Source organism: Marmota flaviventris, chromosome 3 (assembly GCF_047511675.1).
Source record: "Marmota flaviventris isolate mMarFla1 chromosome 3, mMarFla1.hap1, whole genome shotgun sequence".
Lineage (NCBI taxonomy): Eukaryota > Metazoa > Chordata > Mammalia > Rodentia > Sciuridae > Marmota > Marmota flaviventris.
Window position 1 is genome coordinate 47,935,289 of NC_092500.1, and position 27,185 is coordinate 47,962,473.

General features: G+C 35.6%; 1 protein-coding gene across 2 annotated transcripts in view; it reads right to left on the minus strand.

Annotated features, from left to right (window-relative positions):
• The window catches only part of Frs2 (fibroblast growth factor receptor substrate 2), a 122,107-nt gene that overhangs the window by 32,304 nt on the left and 62,618 nt on the right, over positions 1 to 27,185 (minus strand). The window contains exons 2-3 of one of the 2 annotated variants that reach the window (XM_027923695.2): positions 16,740 to 16,835; positions 15,281 to 15,323 (exon numbers count right to left, since the gene is read on the minus strand). In XM_027923695.2, the coding sequence (XP_027779496.1) occupies positions 15,281 to 15,323; positions 16,740 to 16,796 (100 nt within the window). In that variant the 5' untranslated portion in view covers positions 16,797 to 16,835. Of the gene's footprint in view, positions 1 to 15,280; positions 15,324 to 16,739; positions 16,836 to 27,185 lie in introns of those variants that run through there. The other variant, XM_071609693.1, reaches the window with a different exon arrangement.

Sequence of the window (27,185 nt, forward strand, 5' to 3'; positions counted from 1 at the left end):
AAGTATTCAGGAGGAGAATCCTTCCTTCCTTGGAAGAATTAGTATAACTTTCAATAAAGTTACACACTGATCTCCTTTGTGGTAATTCATGAAAAAAATTTTAAACTATTAGAGAACAGAATGTGAGCATACTAGAAATCAAAGGTTGGCTTAATATTAGCAAAACCAAAGTTAATTGTTCACATTAGCAGACTAAAAGGGAGAAAAATTCCATTGTTATTAATAGATTCAAAGAAAAGAAACATTTTCAGGGGTTTCTCTCAAGAGAAAAGCAGAACTATAAGCTATGTTCAAATACTCAAGTAGGACACAGCTCCCCAGATCCAAGCTGCTATGCTTACAGAGGGAAGACCTCTCTTAAATGACAAAGGTGCTTCCTAAAACACTGCTTCCAAAGGCGGGGGGGGGGGGGGGGGGGGGGGTGTCAAGGATCCTAACCAAGCTTTCCTTATATTTCATATTAAATGTAGTCATACTTGGTGTGCTATCACCCATTTGTTATGACAGCTTACCAATAGTCTTTTAACAATCTCTGTATAAGACAAAGATGACCTATGATACTGCTCCCTAACCTACCACCACTTATAACTAATCATCTGCATTTAAGGAGAGATGAATGGCACATGTGTTATTTTTAATCTTATTCAGAATATCTGTGTATAATTAACTTCCCCCCTACCTTGTTACCACCCATGAAAGGGCTCCCTACTATAGGAAGCACTACTATTTCCACAAGGACAGATATTAAGAAAGTTCAGTGGACTCCATCTTACTCCAATTTAAAATAGACCAGAAGTCAGTTGGTTAAAGCAGGAAATTAACACACACACAGGCTCAGGGATGGAAGAACATGTGCTTAACATGTATGAGACACAGGGATCAATTCCAAGCATGTATGCATGCATAAGTAAATAAATAATAACACACTTCATGTGATTTAGGATAAACACATAAAAAGTAATGAATTAATCAAGCTTAAATAAATTAAACTCAATCTACTGAGTTATAGAAAGAGAAATAGAAAAAATAAGAGACATTATTCAAGATTTTTCTACGGTTATTCAGACATTATCATCATCCTCAACTGCAGGAATTTTAAAGAAACCCAAGTAAGATTACAAAATAATAATACTAACAAGAACAATGATGAAATGAGGAAAAAAACAACATTTTACAATGACAATAATGAATTGAGGAAAAAAAAGAACACCTTAATACAATATAAAACTGCAGAACATGAAAGGGTAAAAAAAGCTTTGAAATAAATAAAAGAGAGATTACTTACAAAGGAAGGGCAATTAAAACTTCAATAGCAATATAGGCAAAGGACCAGAAAAGACTGGGTGCACACACCTACAGTCTCAGCTCCTGAGGAGGCTCAGACAGAAGGATCACAAGTTCAATGCCAGCCTGGACAACGTAGCAGACCCTATCTCAAAATAAAAACGAGCCAGGTGCACTGGTGGTGGCACCATATATAGTGATACACACCTATAATCCCAGCAACTTGGGAGGCTAAAACTGGAAGATCACAAGTATGAAGCCAGCCTCAGCCACTTAGTGGGACCCTCATCTCTCTCTCTCTCTCTCTCTCTCTCTCTCTCCCCCCCCCAGATATATCTTAATATTTATTTTTTAATTGTAGGTGGACATAATATCTTTATTTCATTTTTATGTGGTGCTGAAGATCGAACCCAGTGCCTCACATGTGCTCTAGGCAAGCACTCTATCACTGAGCCACAACCCGAGCCACCCTACCCTCCACCTTCAGCTATTTAGCAAGTTCACTGTCTCAAAATAAAAAGACTAAGGATTTGGCTCCATGGTAAAAGCGCCCCTGGATTCAATCCCTAGTACAAAAAAAAAGAAAGAAAGAAAGAGAAGAAAGCAAGCAATATAATCCAGCAAGTCAGGAGGCTGAGGCAGGAGGATTGCAAATTGAAAACCAGCCTCATCAACCCAATGATTCCCTAAGCAGCTTAGTAAGATCCTGACTCAAAATAAAAAGGGCTAGATTTGTAGCAAAGTACCTTTGGGTTCAATTCCTAGTACCACTCCCCCCCACCAAAAAAAAAAAACAGAGTAAAGAAAAAATAAGTAGGTCCTCAAAGAAAAAACAAAACAGTCTCTTTTTCGCCAAAAGTTCTTCACTGAAAGAAATTTTATGCATGTAGTTTACATAGAAAACCAAATTATCAGGGAAGGAAAGTCAAATCAAAAAGATACAGTGAGCCAAGAAAACAGTAAAGTGATTAAATAAATTTTAAAATAAAAAATTTGGTAGTGTTGGGTATTGAACCTAAGTGTCTCAAGAATGCCTAACAAGGGGCTGGGGATGTGGCTCAAGCGGTGGCGTGTTCACCTGGCATGCATGCGGCCCGGGTTCAATCCTCAGCACCACATACAAACAAAGATGTTGTGTCTGCCGAAAACTAAAAAATATTTTTTAAAAAATTCTCTCTCTCTCTCTCTCTCTCTAATAATAATTAAAAAAAGAATGCCTAACAAGTACTTGATCACAGAGCTACATCTCCAGGTAAAGTAGGCAAACAAATTTAAGCAAAGATTGATTATTTAAAACAACCATTTGTCTAGAACTTTCAATGTATGCAGAACAGTAGTGTTACTAGTTGAAACTAGGACAATCAAGAGTATTCTAAGTTACTTTATTATTCAGGGATAGGTTAAAGTCACTGAATAATTTCTTTAAACTTTCCTAAGAAAAGTATGCATGTTAAAAGTAACTAGAATAACCACTAAAAGAATTAAAAATATATTAACTTTAAAAACAAGTTAATTTGCACACAGGGAAGATACTGAAAAATGGAATGAGGAAAAAAAAATTGCACACATAAAAGCAGCACATTCTGAATTCAATAAAGAATAAGAAGAGGGCTGGGACATAGTTCAGTGGGAGAGCACTTATCTACTAGCAACTGTTAAGTCCTGGGTTTGATTCCCAGCACTGGGGGGAATCGAAAACAATAGGAGGGAGGAAGAGTAAAACAAATAGGCAACAGAAAAGGATACAAATAAATCTAAATCAATCAGTAACCACCATTGACTGAAATTCTCCAGTTACAAAATAAAGACCAGCATTCAGGAAAAAAAAAACAAGGCTGAGTGTGGTGGTGCACACCTGTAATCCCAGTGGCTCAGGAGGCTGAGGCAGGAAGATCACAAGTTCAAAGCCAGCCTCAGCAATTCAGTGAGGTCCTAAAAGCAACTCATCAAGACCTTGTCTCTAAATAAAATAAAAAAAGGGCTGGGGATATGGCTCAGTGGTTAAGCACCCCTGGGTTCAATCTCTGGGGCCTCCCCCTCCCCCCAAAAAATGCAGAACAAAACCAAAATTCAACATCAATGAGTCACAAGCCAAAGCATATAGGTACATGAAAAGCTACAGAATGAAAAAAACATTCCAAAAGAAAGCCAGAGTGACTAATTAATCCAAGAACACAATAACAATAACAACAACAAAAAAGAGCCAAGATCAGTAGCACACACCTGTAATCCCAGCAGCTCAGGAGGCTGAGGCAGGTGGATTGAGAGTTCAAAGTCAGCCTTAGCAATGGTGAGGTGCTAAGCAATTCAGTAAGATCCTGTCTCTAAATAAAATACAAAATAGGGCTGGGATGTGGCTCAGTAGTAGAGTACCCCTGAGTTCAATTTCCAGCAGCCTCCCCCTACCAAAAAAAATACCCAAAAGAAAAACAACATAAAAAAACATAAAGCTTAAAGTATTTTTAAAGAGATTCAGGCTGTAGCTCAGTGGTAGAGCACTTGCCTAGCACCACATAAAAATAAAAATTAAAATAAAGGTATTGTGTCCATCTACAACTAAAAAATATACATTAAAAATATTTTGACATAGAGTACCTTTTCATAGCAATAAAAGTTCCAAATTGTTGTTATTTTGTTATAGTTTGTTATTAATGTCTTAATAACATAGACTGAAAAATATGTCAAGTAAAAATTAACAAATCTATAAGGAAAAACTAACTGCCAAGACTACCATCTTGGTAAGAAACACCGATGTATCTTTCTCAGGAGAGAAACCAATACAGCTGTCAATTCCCAAAATAAAACCAAAATCAAACAAAGGACAAACACAAGATTTTACTAGAACAACCAACAAGAGCATGGATATATGTGCAACATTATACTTAAAAATGGAGAGTTTCTATTCTTTCCAAATACACAAAGAACATTTAAGAAAACAAGCCATGAGCTAAGTCTTCAGGTTAGTCTCTACAAATTATGACACTATGGTCTCTGATAATAAAAAAATAATTGAAATAGTATTACAAAATACTTTATATTTAAAGAGTGGATTTGTTTACTTCTGTGGTGCTGAGAATATAACCCAGGGCCTTGAGCATGCTAAGCAAGCACTCTACCACTGAGTTACATCCATAGCCCCCCAAAGTTACTTATTTTGAAATTAATGTACACTCCTACATCTAAATAACTCATGGGATAAAAAAGGACTATTGTAAAATTAACAAACCCAAGACTATTATATATCCAAACCTCTGGTGAGGCAACTAAAATAACACTGCAAAGCAATTTTAAATCTGATTATAGTTTTGTTATTAATTAAAGTTATTATTAAAGTTTTTAACATAGGGGGAAAAATCTAAAATATCTGATGTAGGAGAAATAATAAATAACAACAGAAATTTTGAAAATAGAAAATCAATAGAGATGATTGACAAAGTAAAAAAGTCACTCTTTGAGGGATGCAATGGAGAATGCATGTAATCCCAGTGCCTCAAGAGTCTGAGGCAGGAGGATTACAAATTCAAAGCCAGCCTCAGCAACTTAGCAAAACCCTGTCTCCAAATTAAAAAAAAAAAAAAGCAGAAGGGGTTGGGTATGGGCTCTTTGTTTAAGTGCCCCTGGTAACAAAACAAAACAAAACAAATTTTTATACTCTTTGAAAGAGTAATTAAAACAATAAACCAGGCTGGGGGTAGGGCTCAATGGTAGAGTGCTTGCCCAGAATGTGTGAGACTCTGGATTTGATCCCCAGCATCACAAAAACAAAACAAAATCTAAAAAATTAAAAAGACCTCCAGAAAAACTGTTAAAAATTAACAGCAGGGCTGGGTTTGTGGCTCAGGGGTAGAGTGCTCGCCTCGCACATGCAAGATCCTGGGTTCGATTCTCAGCACCGCATGAAAATAAATAAGTGAAATAGAGGTATTGTGTCCAACTACACCAATAATAAGAATGAAAATGGAATATAATTACAAATGTTGCAGAGACTCAACTGATAAAAGAAACAGGACAATACTTCTACAAAGCTACCATCACCAAGCATCAAGTCATCAAGTATAATACTGGCAAAATGAGAGATGTTCAGAGAGGCCACAATAAACCCATACATTTATATTTAATTTTCAATAACAAGGGTGCCAAATAACTCAATGTGAAAAAAGCAGTCTCTTCAACAACGGATTCTAGGACAAATGGATTTCCACATGCAAGACAACAAAGCAGGGTCCCTATATCACCCTATACACTAAAATTAACTCAAAATGAATTAAGGTTAAGTACTAAAATTATAAAGCTCCTTGAAAAAGCATAGGAGGAAAACATTTTGAAAGTGAATTTGGCAATATCTTGTATCTAACGCCAAAACCACAGGCAACAAAATTAAAAATACAAGAATTTAATTAATTTAATTACATAGAAATTCAAAACTTCTGCACATCAAAAGAAACTATTAACTGAACAAATTCTATGCAATGGAAGAAAATATTTGCAAATCACATATCTGATGCAGATGAAAAGTTTTTAAAATTCCAAAGAAATTCAAAACCACAATGATATATACATATATCTCCCCAGCCCTTTTTATTTCTTATTTTAAGGATGGGGTCTTGCTAAGTTGCCACAGCTATCCTTGAACCTGTGATCCTCCTCCTCAGCCTCCTGAACAGCTGGGATTTACAGGCATATGCCACTGAATTGGCCACAATAACATTATTAATGGTGAAATATGAAAGAATTTCCTTTGAGATCAACAACAAGACATGAAACAAAACTGAATAGCTACATTTTAATATAGTAATAATGGTATGAGGTAGACAAACAGACCAATGGTAAACTCAAAAGACTATAGAAACAAAACTATCCATATATAAATCTTGATTTATGATACAAGGAGCAGATTATAGAGGAAATGAAGGCCCATTTCAATAAAAAGCTATTGGGATAACCAATTATTTCATATGAAAAAAATGAAGTTGTATTACTTGCCTCTCACTTCAAAAAACAAACATCAATTACTAGGAGATTTAAGTATTAAATACAAAAGGTAAAACAAAGCTTTCTAATGGCCAATGTAAGGGGAAATATCTATAACCTGTGGTTACAAAAAGATGTTTTAAGATTAAACTATAAGTACACTCATACACTGCTGGCAGGACGCAAGTTGATGCAGCCAATATGGAAAGCAGTATGGAGATTTCAAATGGAACTACCATTTGACCCAGCTATCTTTTTCCTCAGCCTATACCCAAAGGACTTAAAAACAGCATACTACAGGGACACAGCCACATCAATGTTTATAGCAGCACAATTCACAATAGCTAAACTGTGGAATCAACCTAGATGCCCTTCAATAGATGAATGAATTTTTAAAAATGTGGCATATATACATAATGGAATATTACTCAGCAATAAAAGAGAATAAAATAATGGCATTTGCAGGTAAATGGATGGAGTTAGAGAAGATAATGCTAAGTGAAGTTACCAATCCCAAAAAACCAAATGCCGAAATGTTTCTCTGACATAAGGAGGCTGATTCATAGTGGGATAAGGAGCAGGAGCATGGGAGGAATAGATGAATTCTAGATAGGGCAGAGGGGTTGGAGGAAAAGGAAGCAGGCATGGGGTTATAAATTATGGTGGAATGTGATGATCATTATTATCCAAAGTACATAAATGAAGACACAAATTGGTGTGAATATACTTTGTATATAATCAGAGATAAGAAAAATTACGTTCTTTATGTGTAATGAGAGTTGTAATGCATTCCACTGTCATATATAAATTTTAAAAATATATATTAAACTATAGCCAGCACGGTGGCACACGCCTATAATCCTGGGGAGGGGGTAGGGCCTGAGACAGGAGAATTTCAAGGTTAAAGCCAGCCTCAGCAACAGCGAGACAATAAGCAACTCAATGAGACCCTGTCTCTGAATAAAATACAAAATAGGGCTGGAGAAGTGGCTCAGTGGTCAAGTGCCTGAATTCAATCCCTAGTACCCCCGCCAAAAAAAAAAAATTAAACTATAAAGAAAAAAACTCATGGGCTGGGATTGTGGCTCAGTAGCAGAGCACTTGCCTCGCACATGTGAGGCACTGAGTTTGATCCTAAGTGCCACATAAAAATAAATAAAAATATTGTGTTCATGTATAACTAAAAAAAAATTTGGAAAAAAACTCGTATATTTAACTATATTAAAATTAAGGACTCCATGGGCTGGGGATGTGGCTCAAGCGGTGGCGCGCTCGCCTGGCATGCGTGCAGCCCGGGTTTGATCCTCAGCACCACATACAAAGATGTTGTGTCCGCCGAAAACTAAAAAAAATAAATAAATATTTTTAAAAAATTCTCTCTCTCTCTCTCTCTCTGAAAAAAAAAAAAAATTAAGGACTCCAAAAGGTAAATATATAAACTTATTATATATTTTGCTGTGTTCAGGGAAGCGGACAAGTTATAGAGAATACCACCAAAGGTTATCATGAAGTCTAAATGAGAAATGTCAAAATAACTAACTGAATTTAAGGATCAAATTATTAACTCTTTTAATATTCCTCCATATTTTATAATAATAAAATTAATCAAGTATGAGTCTTGTTGAAGCAAGTAGATTATCTGAGAAAAAATAACTTGATGCTAATACAGGGTTGTCACTGTTTCAACTACTTCATATCTTAAATACTACACATTTGTGCCTGCAATAAATAAGATCAAAACATCACTGTAGAAATTATGAAACAAAGAAAAAAAAAAAACAACATGGTTCAATAAGTGTCTATATTAATGCCTCTATCTACATCTTACTTGAAGTATTAATAATGATGTCCATAGTCAAATCCCTATAGTGTCTCAGGTAAGTGAGATGTGGTTTTCCCTTCCCACTATCATTGGATCGTTATGTTTTAACCAAATGGGCTACTTATTTGTCAGATGTGATACTAGAATCTATCTTTGGATCCTTCAGGAAATAAACAATGTATTAAGATAAGATCACCCTAAATGGATGTGGCGGCTTTTGACTACTTAGTACCAGCTAGGAAGGCTAAGGCAAGCGGATCACTTGGGCTCAGGTATTCAAGGCCAACCTAAGTAACATAGTGAGATCCTGTTTCTTATAAATAAGTAAAAATTTAAGAAAATAATAAGAGGTAAGAGCTCCCTTGGAAAAAGCAGTAATTTCTTTAAACAAACAAAAGAAAAGAAAAAAGAAATGGAGCAAATAGATAACATTTTTAGGACTGAAATTACACTGCCAAAGAAATACAAAAAACACCATTGACTTGGGGAAGTATTGACACTGTATTTATTACTGAAAAGGATGAGTTAAAAAAATCAATACTTATTCCAAGAAAAACACATTTTTAAAAAATAATCACTGTACATGTCATGAAGTCACATAAATTTATTCCCATTTCAACCAGCACCAAGGTGCCCTCCCCTTCACTTCAAACACACATATACATTTAAGTAGGACATTTTCTTCTAAACTGTAAGTGTCTGGCTTATGTGAAAACAGAATGATTTGAAACACAAACTCTAGCATTCAGACTTGCAGTTTCGACATGCTGCCCACACAGTACTTTGTAACATGTGATTAGGAGTAATGATGCACAATCACACCACATTCTTTCCCTCAGCTCACACATCAAGAACTTGCCCTCTCAGCTGCATTCTTCTCCAAACAGCCATGGTCACCTTAGCAACACTATGCTCCTAATATGGACAGCTGGTCCATTTAAAGTCAGTCCTTCTTGGCAGGGAAAATGCTTGTTCTTCAAATTGGGGGAGAGAGGAGAACGTTTCCTTTCAATACACTTTACAGGGGTTCATTTAACTTGACCAGCACTTTTGTTCTGGGGTAGCAATTTGTGTGGAGTTTCAACCTATTCTGAGGGTGTTTTTTTGTTGTTGTTTTTCTTTTTTTGGTGGTGGTGGTGGTGATTTATGTTTTTGTTTTGTTTTAATCTAATAGTAAGTAGCTAAAAAAAAAAATCAAACCAGCTCATATGGAACATGAAACAAAACGGTGTCTGAAATAATTATATACTTTTATAAACTATGAACTCCACATTTTGTGAATAACATTCGACTTCAGTTAAACTGAATGGTAATAGCTGACATCTTAATATATATTGAAAAACTGGAGTCAGAAGACCTGTATCAATTTCATAGCCTTTTTTTTTTAAACTATCAAAAACATTGCTAGGAGGTGAATGTAGGGATGGGAAGAGGTATGGGAGTAGGAACAAATCAGACATTATTACCCTATGTGCATGTATGATTATATAACCTGTGTAACCTATATCATGTACAACCAGAAAAATGAGAAGTTATACTCCATTTATGAATGATATATCAAAATGCATTCTACTGTCTTGTGTAATTAGAACAAATTTAAAAATTTAAAATAAAAAAAGGAAACTTAGATTAAAAAAAAAAAAACACTGTTAGGGGCTAGGGATGTAGCTCAGTAGTACTTGCCTAGCATACATAAGGCCCTGGGTTACATCCCCACCACAGCAAAAATAAATAAATTGAGTTAAAAGTTAAACATCAAAGTCCCATACTCCAGGGCATTAAGCAGTCTAAGCAGTCTGTCATTCTTTTATTCTACCATGTGCATGTGAAATTCTTCACAATCTTTCCATAGGCTCACATGAAACAAAGCGGTTAGAATATCTGAAGATCCAGAATGACCTAGGACAACACAAAATTACTAATAACCAATCTTAACCTCTGCTTGTATCTGGGACTGAACCAAATTAAGCTTTTTAGGATAAGAGATACCAGTTTATAACCCGGTGCACCTGATTTTCACAATATAAACAAATAATTTGGGGGGAAAGAATTGCTATATGCCAACATATATGAGACAAAATTGCTTATTTCATTACAATGAAAGGATTTGAATCTCAAATGCATCAAACTAAACACCTACCTGGGCACAGTGGTGCACACATGCCTATAATCCCAGCAGCTTGAGAGGCTGAGGCAGGAGGATTTTGAATTCAAAGCCAGCCTCACCAACTCAGAGAGGCCCTGAGCAACTCAGGGAGACAGCTTTCTCAAAATAAAAAATAAAAAGGGCTGGGGATGCGGCTCAGTGGTTGAGCACTCCTGGGTTCAACCCCCAGTATCAAAAACAAAAGGAAAAAAAAAAAAAAAAACTAAACCCCTAATCTTTAAGGAAAGTAAAGTAAACTAAAACTACCTAAATTTATGATAGTCACTCTAAATTGAAAATATTCATGAAATACTTCTCTATATAACAGAGTTAAACCAAATCCATATTAAATTAATAAATGCTGATTTAGTGAATCTTAAGATAAGGACTACCACCTCCATTATTCGTTGCTTTCATTTTTGTTTTTAGGTGTTTTTTAAACTTCTCAGGCCATGAGATTCTTCATGGTTAGAAACACTTCTCTCAATGTATCGACAGCTAGCCAGGCTGGTGACCTGAACTGGGTTCACAGGAGCTGTCTACATCAAAAACTAAGAAAACAGTGAAAGAAGTATACAACACAAAGAAATACCTTCTGCTTGCAGGAATCAGGGATGGCTCTCGACCTTAAGGGTCCACTGGAAAGAAAGTGAGCATGCCTCAAACTGGTTTTTATTGAAGAGAGCTGTTTGATAGAACATCCCAACCAAAAAAGGTAAAAGGGTAGTATTATAAAAGAATGTGGAGGCAGCCCACTCCCATTAGGTAAGGCCCACTCCCAGAGCTTCACTCCCCTGTCCAGCCAAGGCGAGATCCACTTGCTTTTGTACAGCAGAAGTCATAGCTCAAGGATAAGGGTGCTCAGCCCCTATGTGGCAGCTCCCAACATCAATGTAATTACTAAACTAGCAATTATATTTGCTATATATAACAAAGTATCAATTGATAGAGTGGCAATATAGGTTAGTAAAAAGAACTTAAAGCCAACTCTACAGTTGTTTTCCTTATTTGTAAAACGTAAATATTATCTATTTTGCTTATGCTATGTGCTAATATATCAAAGTGAAAGTCATAAAATTATTTTGCCATACAAGACTCAAAAATTAAAGACATTGGAGAAAGGGACTTGATATCTAACTCTCTAAATTTTTACATTTTTAAAGGGTAGAAGTAATCAAGGAAGCATGAACTATGCATATCAATATCAACTTCAACAAGAGTTTCTGGTCTTCCCACCAAACATTTTATAAAATGTGAAGACATATAAATAACTACATTCAAAAATCCTCAACCTTGACTTTATGTGAATTCCCTTCCTGCTGTTGTTTCAATGTGTTCCCTTCAGCATTCAGGTGTCCAAACAATGATCAATGAGATGGTACTATGAGGTAGTCTTTAAGAGGTGATTAGGGACAGACATGGTGGCAAGTACCTATAATCCCAATTATTTGGGAGGTTAAAGCAGGAGGACTGTGAGTTCTAGGCCAGCCTAAGCAGCATAACAAAAACCCTGTCTCAAAACAACAGTGACAAGAGAGCATGAGGGCTTCTCCCTTGTAGATGGGATTAAGGCCCTTACCAAAGGGGCTTCATAAAGCCCTTTCACCTTCTACCAAATATATAGCACTCCTCTTCTGGAGAATGCAGCCCTTACCAGACAATGGAACCTGCTACCAACACGATCTTAGAATCCCCAGCCTCCAGAACTATGAGAAATTTCTATTCTCTATGAATTACCCACTGTAGTATTTTTGTCACAGCATCACAAATAGACTAAGACACTTCCCCTTCTCCATTCCACTATGAATCATTTCCACATTTCTTCCTAGACCCCAGAACTAAGTGCCCCATGACCCTCCTTCCACACCAAGAAATTGTCCTAACAAGGTGCCTTCAATTTCTTCCACAAATAGCAGCCACTCTCAGATCTGATCACTACTGTCATTATCTTCTGCTTAATGTCAAGAAGGATACCATCCTCTCACAAGAGCCCCTCCCTTTCTTTGTCTTCTTTTAACTATTATGGTAAATACTATTACCATGAACTTGGAGCTTCTACAGTACCCAATTTAGTTAGGGTCTTGTTAAATGGCAGTACCCATTCTGCCAATTTCTAGCTAAAAGATCAGGGAGAATTAAATTGCTGGGGCTCACCTAGAACTTGTGATCCTCCTGCCTCATCCTCCCAAATTGCTGAGATTACAGGCATGCTCCACTTTGCCAGCGTCCATCATCCTTCACTTTGACTCATCTTCAATAGGCAGATCTTCTAAACAGATGTCTGTATTTCTTCCTCTATACATTGACTACATTTAACTCACATTCTTTTAACTTTAATATGATGAGATAAGCACAAGTTGGCCTTTTCCTAAATGCCCATTTTAGATGCCTTATAATTTTAAGGAAGTTTTACATTTAACATGTTCATAAATATAACCTGGAATATAATGTAGCAGTTTTACAAAACAAATTTGATGAACACTCAGTAACAAGGCCAGTTTTGCAGGGAAGAGTGGAGCGGGATCCAAAAATAAGAGGTAATATATAATATTTCCCTTTCACATGTCAAAATATGGTTCGTAAAGTAGTGCAGTGATAGAACTCTAGCCAAGCGTGCACAAGGCCCTGTGTTCAATCCCTAGTACCAGAAGAAAGGAGAGATGAAGGGAAGGAAAGAAATTTATGAGGTTAAACCATTTCATTCTAAGGTTTGTTAAGGTCAGAAAGAGTAATTTATGCTCTATGGGTTCCTTAAGTTATATTAGGCATGGTTTAGGGTGACAGTCTATCTTCTATATAAATTACGATATAGGCACAAGGGCTGGGCTTAGTGGACATGCCTGTAATCTCAGTGACTTGGGAGGCTGAAGCACGAGGATCACAAATTTAAGACCATTCTCAGCCATTTAGTGAGACCCTGTCTCAAAAATAAAATAAAAAGGGTTAGAGATATAGCTCCAGGGTAAGGCACCTAGGTTTGATCCCCAGTATCACAAAATGATAATGATAACGACAATGATGCCAATAATATATACACACACATAAAAGAACACACAAAATACACATTAAAATATTTAAAGGTCTTATATATATGGGAAATAGACTTAAAATAAAAGAACAGTCCTTTAATGAATCAATGATGACGGGTATAACACAAATTGAGCAACATTATTAGAATTACTGTAACTTGGGGCTGGGGATGTGGCTCAAGCGGTAGCGCGCTCGCCTGGCATGCGTGCGGCCCAGGTTCGATCCTCAGCACCACATTGTACAAAGATGTTGTGTCCACTAAAAAATAAATATTAAAAATGTATCTCTCTCTCTCTCTCTCTCACTCTTTAAAAAAAAAAAAAAAGAATTACTGTAACTTGATGTTAAAAACGTTACATCAGAGTCCTCCTCCTTCATAAGTTACCCCCAAATTTAAACAAAATTGTGTAAAATATGCTATGTGATGCAAAATTTACCATTTCAACCATTTTTTAAAGTGTATGCATAATTAACATTTTTTTAAACATTGTCACTGACCCTTTAACACCTCGCTTTCTAAGCAGGATAATACTATACAAATGTGAAGAATGACTGGTTATGCTGGGCACATATAATCCCAGGGGCTCAGGAGGCTGAGGCAGGAGGATTGTGAGTTCAAAGCCAGCCTCAGCAAAAGCAAGGTGCTAAGCAACTCAGTGATACCCTGTCTCTAAATAAAATACAAAACAGGGCTGGGGATGTATGTGGCTCAGTGGGCGAGTGCCCCTGAGTTCAATCCTTGGTGTCTTTAAAAAGAGAGGTGGGGGGGGGACAATTTTCCCTTGAAAATTTCTACCCTAAAAATAAAATTATAGCCGAGCACATGGCTGATATACCAAACACTTGTGAGTTTGAAGCCAGACTCTGCTGGCTGTAAGCAACCTGTGAGACCCTGTCTCAAAAAATAAAAAGAACTAGGGATGTGGCTCAGTGGTTAAATGCTCTTAAGACTCAATCCCTGGCACCAAAAAACAAAATAAAATAAACTATAAAAGCATCTGAATGCTTACAAAAATAAATATTTAACAAACACTTTCCAAGAGAACCCAAGAGTACCAGACATTATGATTCATCACCGTGGTGTATCATGCATTGTACTAATGTGAAAGATTTAAATTTCATTTACCAAAAGGACAATGATAGAGATCTAACAGTAAGTTTACTGAGATTAAAGTTTTTTAAACTTGTTTTTGCTTTATGCACGGTGATACAAGTAAAGAGATCTATATTTCTCCTGAAGTACTGCCTCTCCACCTTTGAACAACAAAGATCAAACAGTGCTACACAAGGGTTCCAGGACCTCTTCCTTTCATCTCTTAGAAGTAAGGGAAAAAATAGGGGGAAGGAGTATCACAAAAAACTGGAAAAAATCTTAGTGATTTGCTCTCCCTTCAGCTAATGGGTCCCTTTATTTTAACTCTTTGTTTACAAACCAGTATAGAAATTGACCCAATTAACTAAAGCAGTTTAAAAATGGAGAAAAAGATATATTTGGAAGTTTCATATACCACTCAGAACTTGTGGTGAGGAAAAAAGTGAATACTAAGAAATAGTTATCAATCTCAAAAATTCACTATAAAAGCATTTCTAATAACAGATTGAATTAATCTATCTAAAGAAGTTCCTGAGAAAATTAAACAAAATTCTTAAACCTGCCAAATACTTGATTTCAAGTTCTTGGGCACATAAGACTTTACTAACTAATCACTTAACATTTTATTCTTCATAAATCTACTAGGAAGAATTCATATTTTAAAATAAACACATTAGTTATACAATTTCCATAAATGAGAATGCAGTAGTTTTAAAGGTGACCATGTTTATCATACCCTTCTAATTCTAACATCAAACAAGAGGACAGTATTTTCCTAACAAATGCTGAGGGAAAAAAAAAAAGAATAATAAATTTATGCAAATAGTAATCAAAAAAAGATATGAAATAATTATGGGAAATAGCCTACAAAAATCAAGAGCTATTAAGCCTACATACAACTACATTTAGTCATACTATATTAACAATTTCTTACCTTGTGGAATTCTCTTCTGAGGAAAACAGATACAATTTTGTTCCTAAAACAATTTTAGGTAAAAAAAAAAAGTTGAGATGTTAGTTTCAAAATAGCCTCTTGAAAATGAAGTTACAAAATGTTAATATACTACATTCAGAGTATTATGTATCAATACTATAAAAGCTTGAAAAGTAGATCTCTAATACTGAAAGTTCATTTAATAAAAATACTTATCAGGGCTGGGGTTGTAACTCAGTGGTAGAGCGCTTGCCTAGCATGTATGACACACTGGGTTCGATTCTCAGCACCACATATAAATAAGTAAATAAAGGTCTATCAACAACTAAAAAACATTTTTTTTAAAATTGTGTCATTTTTTATCTCACTTTTAAAAAACTTTTTATTTCTAATTATTACAAAAACACAATTCCATTGACTGAATATCAAATTGTTTGCTAGGTACAAAATGATTTGTGGTACATTTTTGTATTCTAAAACATCAGCAATTGAATAAGTATTACTCTTTTCAGGACTTGATAGTCTAAAAGCTTTTTAAGGCATAATTCACATACATAAAATTCATCCATTTCAATAGAAATTTTTAATTTAGTCAAAGCTTCGTAACCACTATCACCACCTAATTCCCCAATTTTTTTCATAACCCCAATAAGAAACCCCATAATGAAGGATGCATTTATAATTCCAGGTAGAAACATCTGAAACAAAATTTGATTTGAAGAAATATTCAAGAACCATACTCTTTACAATACTATGATCATAATTACATTTCAAAAATATGTAAAACACAAATATCTGTAATTGCAGTGACTTGGGAGGGTAAGGCAGAGAGATTACAAGTTTGAGGTCAGCCTCAGCAATTTAGCAAAGCCTAAGCAACTTAGCAAGACCTTGTCTCAAAACAAAAAATAAAGGGCTGAGTTCAGTGATCAAGCACGCTTGGGTTCAATCCCCAGTTAAAAATAAATAAATAAAAATTAGCAAAAAAAACACTATAGAACAAAAGACTGGAAGGAAAATAAACATCCAAAAATTATGAGTAGCTGTATTTGGATAGTAGTATTATAATGACTCTTTTCCATATATTTTCTCTAAAACTATGATTCAGGGCTGGGGTTGTGGCTCAGTGGTAGAGTGCTTGCCTAGCATATATAAGGCACTGCGTTTAATCCTCAGCACCACATAAAAATATATAAATAAATAAACAAACAAAGGTATTGTGTCCATCTACAACTAAAAAAGATATTTTAAAGAAAAACTGTGATTCAGTGATATTACCTTTATGATTCTTAAAATGGTACAGCACAGACTTTCTAGAACTATGATTGAAATTATACTAGAAAATATATTAAAAACAAGAAATACAAGGTGATACTTTTAATGTCTACCATGTTTTTATTCAACATTTTTCATTGTAGATAAAATGCCCATAAAGTTAAAATAAATTGGTTATACTTACTAATATGGTTGAAAGGCCACAGATGCATCTTACTTTATGACAAATGGACTGTTTCATCACCTTTGTATCTGGGCATCTACTTCTTAATGGCCATTTCTGAAATAAAGGTACAGTTATTAAGAATGTGATTACTGAATATACTATAAAAATATTTAAAATCTTTAAGGACAATTATCTAAATTTTAGTGACCATAGAGAAATATCAAAATACTTCTTGAGGCCGGGCACGGTGATGTATGCCTGAGTTCCCAGCGGCTTGAGAGGCTGAGGCAGGAGGATTGCGATTTCAAAGTCAGCCTCAGCAAAAGTTAGGCACTAAGCAACTCAGTGAGACCCTGTCTCTAAATAAAATACAAAATAGGGCTGGGTATGTGGCTTAGTGGTCGAGTGTCCCTGGTTCAATCCCTGGTACCCACCCACCCCACCCCCCAAAACAAAATTCTTGAGCAACCTCCTAACAAAGTATGAAGAAGACTGAGAATGAGGTGGGAGGAATATAAAATGAACTGTTGTCCCACAGGACCAGAATACTTCAGTCCTCACTGCCTTTCACCCAGCTGGGTGTTAAAATTCCTGAGTGGACTCAGGAATTAAGACACTGGAACAAGTAAAAAGGAAAATAAGGTAGACATTGATAAGGGAGTCCTTAAAATGCAGTTTTTAACACAATAAATCAACAGATTATATACATAAGCTACTTTTTTCCTATTTGTCTATTTACCCATTATACCTAGAATAAAAACCCCAGAAGGGGATTTTGTCAGTTTTATTTACTGGTATCTAAACAATGACAATCATGCCATTAAGTGCTCAGTAAATATTTACTGAAAAAATGAGTAAACTGATGAACTACTTAAGTTTAATTGATAAAATATTTAACCTAACAGTATTTTAAAATAGTAAAATCTCAGGGGCTAGGGTTGTGGCTCAGTGGTAGAGAGCTTGCCTAGCACACGAGAAGCACTGGGTTTGATACCCAGCACCACATTAAAAACAAAAAATAAACAACAACCAAAAAAACCCTAAGTAAGCAAAATAAAACAGTAAAAAAGAACAGTAAAATCTCAAAATGCTCTTTGTTTCTCTGTAAACCAATAATGTTAATGCCAACAATATCAATGTCAACAATGTTTTCAAAAAAAATTTATATATATATAAATTTATATATATATATATATATATATACACATACTTAAAAGATAATGATGATGTGGTCCTAAGCACTAAGTTACTGTGCCATGTTGTTAGGTGCACTTTTGGTAAGGACTTCTAGAAGGGGAATTACTGAATATTCAATTTTTCCAAATATTGGCAAATGTGTTGGGTGGTGGTCTTGTCCTTTTTAAACGTGTGTATTCTTTGAGGAGCTTGTTGTGGAGACAACTAAGAGGAAATTTTATATAAAGAGTGAAAAAAGCTGCTCTGACAGATCTTAATAATAGTTTCCTACTTTCTATTCTATAGCTGAATGGTATTTTATAAAATGCTACTCTTTTTGTAAAAAACTTAAGGGAATTCAAATTTAAATACACATTTGCTTTTCTTCCTTCGCTTTAAAAAAGGCCACAATGGAATGATAAACTAAAACCAAGTAGCTGCTTATGCAGAAAATAGAGAGTAGGGTAGAAGAGATAGGATAGAAGCAAAAATTTCTCAGATTATACCTTGTTTTTATTTAGAGACATATTTTAAGATAATCGAAAATACTACATATATATGTGAATGAATGAAATATATATATGAATGAATGAAACAAGTGAACAAGATATAAAGTCGATGGCATAACCACACCTAATTATTTCAAGCCACTTTTAAAACACAACATTTAAAAAAATGTGGCATTTATACACAATGGAGTATTACTCTGCATTAAAAAATGACAAAATCATAGAATTTGCAGGGAAATGGATGGCATTAGAGCAGATTATGCTAAGTGAAGCTAGCCAATCCCTAAAAAACAAATGCCAAATGTCTTCTTTGATATAAGGAGAGTAACTAAGAACAGAGTAGGGACGAAGAGCATGAGAAGAAGATTAACATTAAACAGGGATGAGAGGTGGGAGGGAAAGGGAGAGAGAAGGGAAATTGCATGGAAATGGAAGGAGACCCTCAGGGTTATACAAAAGTACATACAAGAGGAAGTGAGGGGAAAGGGAAAAATAATACAAGGGGGATAAATGAATGACATTAGAGGGGGTAGAGAGAGAAGAGGGGAGGAGAGGGGAGGGGAGGGGGGATAGGAAAGGCAGCAGAATACAACAGACACTAGTATGGCAATATGTAAATCAATGGATGTGTAACTGATGTGATTCTGCAATCTGTATACGGGGTAAAAATGGGAGTTCATAACCCACTTGAATCAAAGTGTGAAATATGATATATCAAGAACTATGTAATGTTTTGAACAACCAACAATAAAAATTTTTTTTTAAAAATAAATAAAATAATGGAAAATAGACTTCTGATACAAAAAAATAAATAAATAAAACACAACATTTAACCACATATCCTTAGCCAAATGTAAGAGAAAGGAAAAACAAAACCCTCAAAAACTATATCCAGTAGTCAGTCTTGTTACTACAAATGTTGGCAAATAGGTAATATCTATCATTAGGAATCAAGAATTGCAGCGTCAAAAGAAAACTAGATTCAAATATAAAAATCATGGTAAAATTCTATAATCTGAAATTTGAACTGGAGTATCAATAAACTTATGATTCATTTACCTCATAAACACCCACTACTTAGCTGAGTGCACAGGCACAAGCCTGTACTCCCAGAGACTCAGAGGCTGAGGAATGAGGGTTGCTAGTCAGAGCCCAACCTCAGCAAGTTAACAAGGTCCTAAATAACTTAGTGAGACCCTGTCTCAAAATAAAAAGGGCTGGAGGGCTGGGGTTATAGTTCAGTGGTGGAGCAATTATCTAACATGTGTGAGGCACTGGGTTCAATTCTCAGCACCACATATAATAAAATAAAGGTCCACTGACAACTAAAAAATATTTTTAAATAAATAATAAAAAGGGCTAGAGATGTAGTTCAGAGGTAAAGCATCCCTATGTGCAGTCCCCAGTACCAAAATAAATAAATACCCATTCCGTGCTCTTTCCCTTGAAAAAGCCTTAAAACAGATATTACTCAGTCACAAACCACTCCTATTGTAAACTATGGTCTCTCCATATCATTTCCCACTTAAAGTGACCAAGACTATGGGGTATTTGTTGTACTAGGAAGCTAGCTACCAAAGACTACTAGGATTGTAGGAAAAAATGACATAAAGCCAATTTGAAGGACAAAAGGTACCCACTAGCCAAAGGTGAGTCAACTTGAACATCAAAAAGATAATGACTACCACTGACTGAAACATTAAATACATTAAAAATATATTCACTTTTGGAAATTGCTAAGGCACACACATTAGTTGAACAGTACTCCAGAGTAATCAAGCAGTCAATAAATGACAGGTCTTCTTTTTGGGATCTCGAAATATCAACTGTGGAAGAAATGTTGGGATTAAAACATCACCATTTTGTAGTCCTGAGGAAATAACCAACCTAGAAAATGAGCTGTGGTTGCCAAAACCATTGGGTTAAAAAGAAACATAATGCATGGATTAAGCTAAGAAAATTTGAACACAGGATTAATCTTACCATTAAAAATGATAGCCTGAGCTGGGGTTGTGGCTCAATGGTAGAGCACTTGCCTAGCAAGTGTAAGGCACTGGATTCAATCCTCAGCACCATCAATAAATAAATAAATGTATGTTCTCAACTACATCTTTAAAAAAATTATTTAAACAAAATGATAAGCCAGGTGCTGTGTCACACACCTGTAATTCTAGCGGCTTTGGAGGCTGAGGCAGGAGGATTGTGAGTTCAAAGCCAGCCACAGCAACTTGCTCTAAGCAACTCAGTGAGAACCTTTCTCTAAATAGAATACAAAAAAAGGCTGGGGATGTGGCTCAGTGGTTGAGTGCAGCTAAGTTCAATCCCTGGAAAAAAGATAAGACAAGTAGACATTGTGTGCATAAGTACTCATTCCAATTCATGAAGTGTTCCTCCTGGGAACTCCAATTCAAAAGATATCCATAATATTGCCACTCTTACCAGTTCTTCCATGGTCCATGCCACCTTATTCCATATCTAAACTATTATAATCATTCCCTGTCAAATATCCCAGATTCTCTCAGTCACCTTAACAAGTCAGTTAGACTTCAAGACTTTGACTTTCAAAGAATGTCAGATCATGTCACTCCCCTGCTTAAACCATCCAACTGAGTCCAGCTCATTGGCACAAAAGCCAAAGCGCTTACAAAGGCCTCTAAGAACTATAATTTGACACCCACTCACCCTCCCCATTTCTCTGATTTCATCTCCTACAATTCTCCTGTCTTTTGTTCATTCCATTCAAGTCACACTGGCCACAGGACTTGTTTTTCTCTCTGTCTGAAACACCAGTTCTCTCTGGCTTACTTCTCCTCTTCTCTCTTTAGGACTTGTTTTTTACAAACCATATCATCAAAGAGATCTGCCCTGGTACCCTGGGAAAGTCCACAGTATCTGCTTAGTTTTTCTTTATTTGACAGAGAATATTATGTGGAAATTTAAGTTATAAATTTTAAGCTTTGTGAGGAAAAATAAGTTATAAATTTTGGAGAGAGTAATCTCCAAACACAACGTCATCATCATCAATTTTCAGATCTTTGTGTCTAAACTAAACGTCCATAGGGCTATTATTCCTTTTAAAATATTTGTATGTTCCAAATTTAAATGAATTAATGAAGAACATATCTATCACAAATTATTTTTTGGGTTGTTTTGTCTTTAAATCAACTATACTACAACTCTAGAAAGGAGTAGTAGAAGACTTTAATCAAATAAGTTTCATTTAAAAACAATTACCAACAAAAATACTTTCCCTTTCCTCCTACTTCTTTTAGGGATTTCTGTTTGTGATTACATTATAAAGTTTAAAGTAACCTCAGGAAAAGTTTACTTGAAATTTATGTTACCTTTAGGTCTATGACCACTAAAGAAAATCAAAAGAACTCACTAACTCTTAACTCACTAAACCACCTATAACATGGTAGTAATGTTTGAGCTCAAATTATTGTTATTCTAAATAAACTGACTCCCCTAGGCTGAAGTCTACTGTGTCTTTTAAGTATTCTGTGGCTGGCAATCTTCAGAGTCTTAAGAAAGATAACCAGGGGATAGAGAAAAGAGCAGGTATGACTCAGTGATCATATGAAACAATCTTTGAAGACCAAAACAAAGATACCACTTCTGGCAAGAGATCTCTAGAACTGTCCCAAAACTAACTTATCCACATACCTTTCATCTGAACAATATATTTTCCCTTTAAGTTCACAAAGTACTTCTTATGTGCCTATCACATAAACCAAGAGTAAAATGAAATCAATCAGCATGAGTGTCAAGAATTAGATGATGAAATTAAATGTTCAAATTTGTCTGGGGCAGGCAATGGTTTTCTCAATAGGATCCCTAAAGCTCAGGAAATAATGCCAAGAGTTAATAAATGAGATGGCATCCAATTAAAAAGCTGCATGGCAAAGGAAATAAAGGGGAAAAGGGGGGTGGGGGGACTAGGTTTGTGGCTCAGTGGTAGAACGCTTGCCTAGCATGCGTGAGGCACTGGGTTCAATCCCCAGGACCACATAAAAATAAACAAATAAAATAAAGGTATTGTGCCCATCTACAACTTAAAAAATATTAGGAAAAAAAAAAAGAACTCAAAACACTTAACACTCCCCCGCCAAAAAAAAAAAAACCACTTATAAATGGGCAAATAAATTAAACACTTCACAAAAGAAGAACTACAACTGGGCATACCTGTAATCCCAGCAGTTTGGGAGGCTAAGGCAAGAAGATCTGGGGTTTAAAGACAACCTTAGCAACTTAGTGAGGCACTAACCACCATAGCAAGACCCTGTCTCGAAATGAAAAATAAAAAGGATTGGAGATGTGGCTCAGCAGTTAAGTGCCCCGGGTTCAATCTCTGGTACCAAAAAAGAAAATATTGTATAGGAACATTAAACTTAGCATTATTATTTGATATGACTACAACCTATAACACAGTAAAACAATATATCTATTCTGAAATAAAATCAAAATGATTCCTTAACTACCAGAATACATTATCCAGGAAATGTCATCAATTATCCAGAGAAAGTGAAAATTCCTTGAAACAAATTACCATAACTGAAAAAACTATGCCATTTAACATAAGACAACTTTCTAATTTACACAAAGGAGAAACTCAACAGACTGATGAAAGTTTCCCAAAAGACTAAAAACAAATGCTAGTTCTATAAACACTTTTGTCCTGGAATTTTCAGCAAAATTAACACTTTAAAAAAAATTCCCTCATAATCTTAATTCATTGCACTGATGGTTAAGAATGAAGAGGGACAGAAGGGAATGAGGGAGAAAGGAAGAGGACACATTCTCTCAAGATAACAATTATAAATAACAAAACATTATTTGTAAAAAAAATAATAATAATTTAGGATTTAGTGTTTCTCAGCAACAAATAACTGTGCAGATTGGTAATTAGGATCAAATAAAGATAATGGGGGCTGGGTTTGTGGCTCAGTGGTAGAGTGCTCGCCTAATAAGTATGAGGCACTGGGTTTGATCCTCAGCACCACATAAAAATAAATAAATAAAATAAAGGTTAAAAAAAGAATGCTTTTAAAAAAAGATAATGGAATGGTCTGTATGGTTTTGAAATCAATACTAGGACTATCACCTGAAGCATTTGCTTTTTTGTTTTGTAGTTGAAAGACATCAAAGTTCACAGCATACAGAATAAACACTGTCTCTTAAAACTTCATTATACAGTCTCTCTACAGTCAATATCTCTTATCTCTCCCCTCCTTTTGAGCAAACTCATACACAATATGAATGACTGTCATATTTTAAAACTTCTGTATACAGATTAGCTATTCATACTCTAAGAAGGCATAAAATGTATTTTTAGTAAGAAACAGTTTTACGTCTTAACATACAATTATTTGTAGATGTACACATACCTTTATTTTGTTTACTTATTTTAATGTGATACTGAGGATCAAACCCAGTCCACCTCACACTTATGAGGCAAGTGCTCTACCACTGAGCCACAACCCCAGCCCAAACATACAACTCTTAAAACACCATTACTCTTACCTCCAGAAGAAGTTTTCCTCCATATTTTCAACAATATGCACAAAGGATGTATAAAAATATAAATAAACACCATCAGAGTCTAGCTGTATTATTTTTCACAAATTTTAATACAATACACAAAATGTTTGTTATGAAAACATAGCTTGGCATTAAAGCAGATGTGGTAGCGCAGGCCTGTAATCCCAGAGACTTGTGGGGCTAAGAAAGGAGGATCACAAATTTGAGACCAGCCTCTGGAATTTAGCAAGGCCCTAAGCAACTTAGCAAGGCCTGTTTCAAAATAAAAAATAAAAGGGCTGGGCTCAGTGGTCAAGTACTCCTGGGTTCAATACCTAATCCCCCCGGCCAAAAAAAAAAGGTGAGTTTGCTTCTAATATTATCTCTTCTACTGGACTACCAAAATGCCTTTGCATTTGATAGCCACTTCCTGAAGAGGCCATCTTCATAGGTACATGCCCCGCCCAGAAACTGTCAGCCTAGTCCATTAACTTCCTCAGAAGTGAAAGCATGGCTAGGGTTGTGGCTCAGTGGTAGAGCGCTTGCCTAGCATCTGTGAGGCACTGGGCTCAATCCTCAGCATCACATAAAGATAAATAAATAAAAGTTGGGGGGAAAAAAAAAGAAAGAAAGAAGTGAAACAATTTTTATAAAGCACACTTCAGCCCCTTTATTTTCCAGAGGATAATCCATAACTTCAGAAACAAGTCAAAAAACATTATGAGGGGCTGGGGTTGTAGCTCAGTGGTAGAATGCCTGCTTCACACACATGAGGCACTGGGTTCGATCCTCAGCACCACATAAAAAGAAATAAATAAAGATTGTATCATCTACAACTTAAAAAAAAAAATTATGACTTCCCCCCCCCCCCCCCCGAATTCCTCCTGCTTGGAGTAAAATGGTGTCTTCATTTTTCTGGTAGACTGTAAGGATTTTTCAGCAAAGTACAGGATATAGAGACAATGTTTCCCACCACCAAACTCTAAAATAATTTCTCATGGTGGGCACTGTACAAGGGGCAATCAAAGAAGGAATGCCCAATGTCTTTAACCAGTTTCCAGCAAATTCATGTCTCAAATCAAATCCCAAAACAAGATGTCTTAGTGCACTTTATTTAAAAAATAAAATAAAAGAGGTTTTGTCTCACAGTTTTAGAGGCTGAAATTCCAAGGCTTTAAGAGGTGGCTCTAGTTCTGGTGATAGGCTTGTGGCAGATGATACTGTAATGAAAGGACTGTTTGTGGAAGAGATCACACAGCAAAACAGGAAGCCTGAAATCAGGAAGGGTCCAGTTTGTTCTTTTAGAACAATCTACTTGTAAAAACAAACCAGGGTTCCCCCAAATCGACATTACTTCCTTTAGAGGGCAGTGCCTTCGGTGCCCTAATTATCTTTGATCAGCACTAGCTCTTCAAGGTTCCACCACATTCCAGTATCACCACATTGAGGACCGAGCTTCTAACATATAAATTCTTGGGATACAACTCAAACCACAACATAAGCTATATGTTTCCTCTGAACTACTGCTTTGAAATATTATTTCTCTTGAAATTCACAAAGCTTATAGTCATAAGACAATCCAAATGAATTCATTGGCTATTCTAACATGGGCCTACTTCACTATTTATCAAGAATTTGCTTAAAATTCTACACTTAACTGCCACGTAAGGGGAAAAAATGCTAGGAAGAAGAGCAAAAAAAGGACAAACCCTATAAATTGGCCATATTAGAAATACTAGAATAATTTTGAAAGCAGGGGGAAAACAATGTTTACAGGTGAAGAAACTGAAGCAGCTTATGAGCAAGGAAAGAACTGAAGTTCACATTATAAATGGTGATATCCGCTGGGCACAGTGGTACACACCTGTAATACCAGAGTCCTGGGAGGTGGAGGCAGGAGGATTGAGAATTCAAAGCCAGCCAGCCAGCCAGCCTTAGCAACAAGGCACTAAGCAACTCAGTGAGAATCTGTCTTTAAATAAAATACAAAATTGGGTTGGGGATATGGCTCATGGTCGAGTGCCCCCGAGTTCAATCTCCAGTATAAATAAAAAAATAGATAAATAGTGATTTCCCTTCCCCCAGAATTATCCATTCCAATAAATCTATGATATTTTAGTTTAATATACATATGATATTTAAATCCAAACATATTGCAATGCTGAAGAGTTGAACTGAACACAGGAATTCTGACTACAGTATATAAGTTAAAGAAATTAAAATTGCCCATGTGTCCCTTAGAAATTATAGAAATCCAAATAAGTAACCTATATTTTAGGTGTAGCTCTTTAGGACATTAATACCCCTGGACATTAGCATATGCCTATAATCACAGAGGCTCAGGAGGCTGAGCCAGGAGGATCCCAAATTCAAAGCCATTCTCAGCAAATAAAATTTACATCTTAATAGGAAAAATCAGACAGAGATTAGGACAAAAAACACAGTATACTCCTTACTGAAATTTTAATACTTTAAGAGAACAACGATCACTTTTAATTTCAAGGATATTTACATCAGCATTTTTCTAGCAACCAGTCCACATTCTGACAGTCTATATGAATGTGTGTATAGATGGGCACTCAGTCTTCAAGTTTTATAAAAAGTGTAGCTTCCATTTTATCCCAAAAGTAAAAATTAAAAAAAAAAATAGCTATTTGGTAACACAGAAAAATATACAGGGCAGATTTGTACTTTTAAAGGAATAATTAACAAGAGATATACTTTATGAAGAAATACTCTAGATTGGGTGACATAATAGAAAGTATGCGGGTTTGTTTTTATGATTTCCCCCCCTTGGACCAAGCTGTATACTCAGCAAGTTAAATATTAGCTTCTGTTTATTACTCCTAGATACCACTAAACTTTTTAGGTTTGAACTAAAAATACATAAGTCAATTTAAAATGCAAACTGATAGAGAAGCTTATTCTAGGAAAAGCACTGATTCAAATTTTAAAACTGGGAGGAAGAAAGAGGCCCATCATTTTTCAACTGACCATTATAACTAACAAAATGTGTGTGTGTGTGTGTGTGTGTTATAATGTTGTTTGTAGTATATAGGGTATCATATGTGCATCCCCTTCCTTCCGTATGTATTTTTCTCTATCTTCCCTTTAAACCTCTGTGTGTGTATGACGCTTCTCTCAGTCTTGTTCTCTCCGTCTCCCCTATCCTTCATGTCCATGATCTTTCTCTTAGTACCTAGGTTCTAAGCACTGATTTTCAGAAAGAAAGCATTTTATTAAGTTGTAGCTTGTAGCA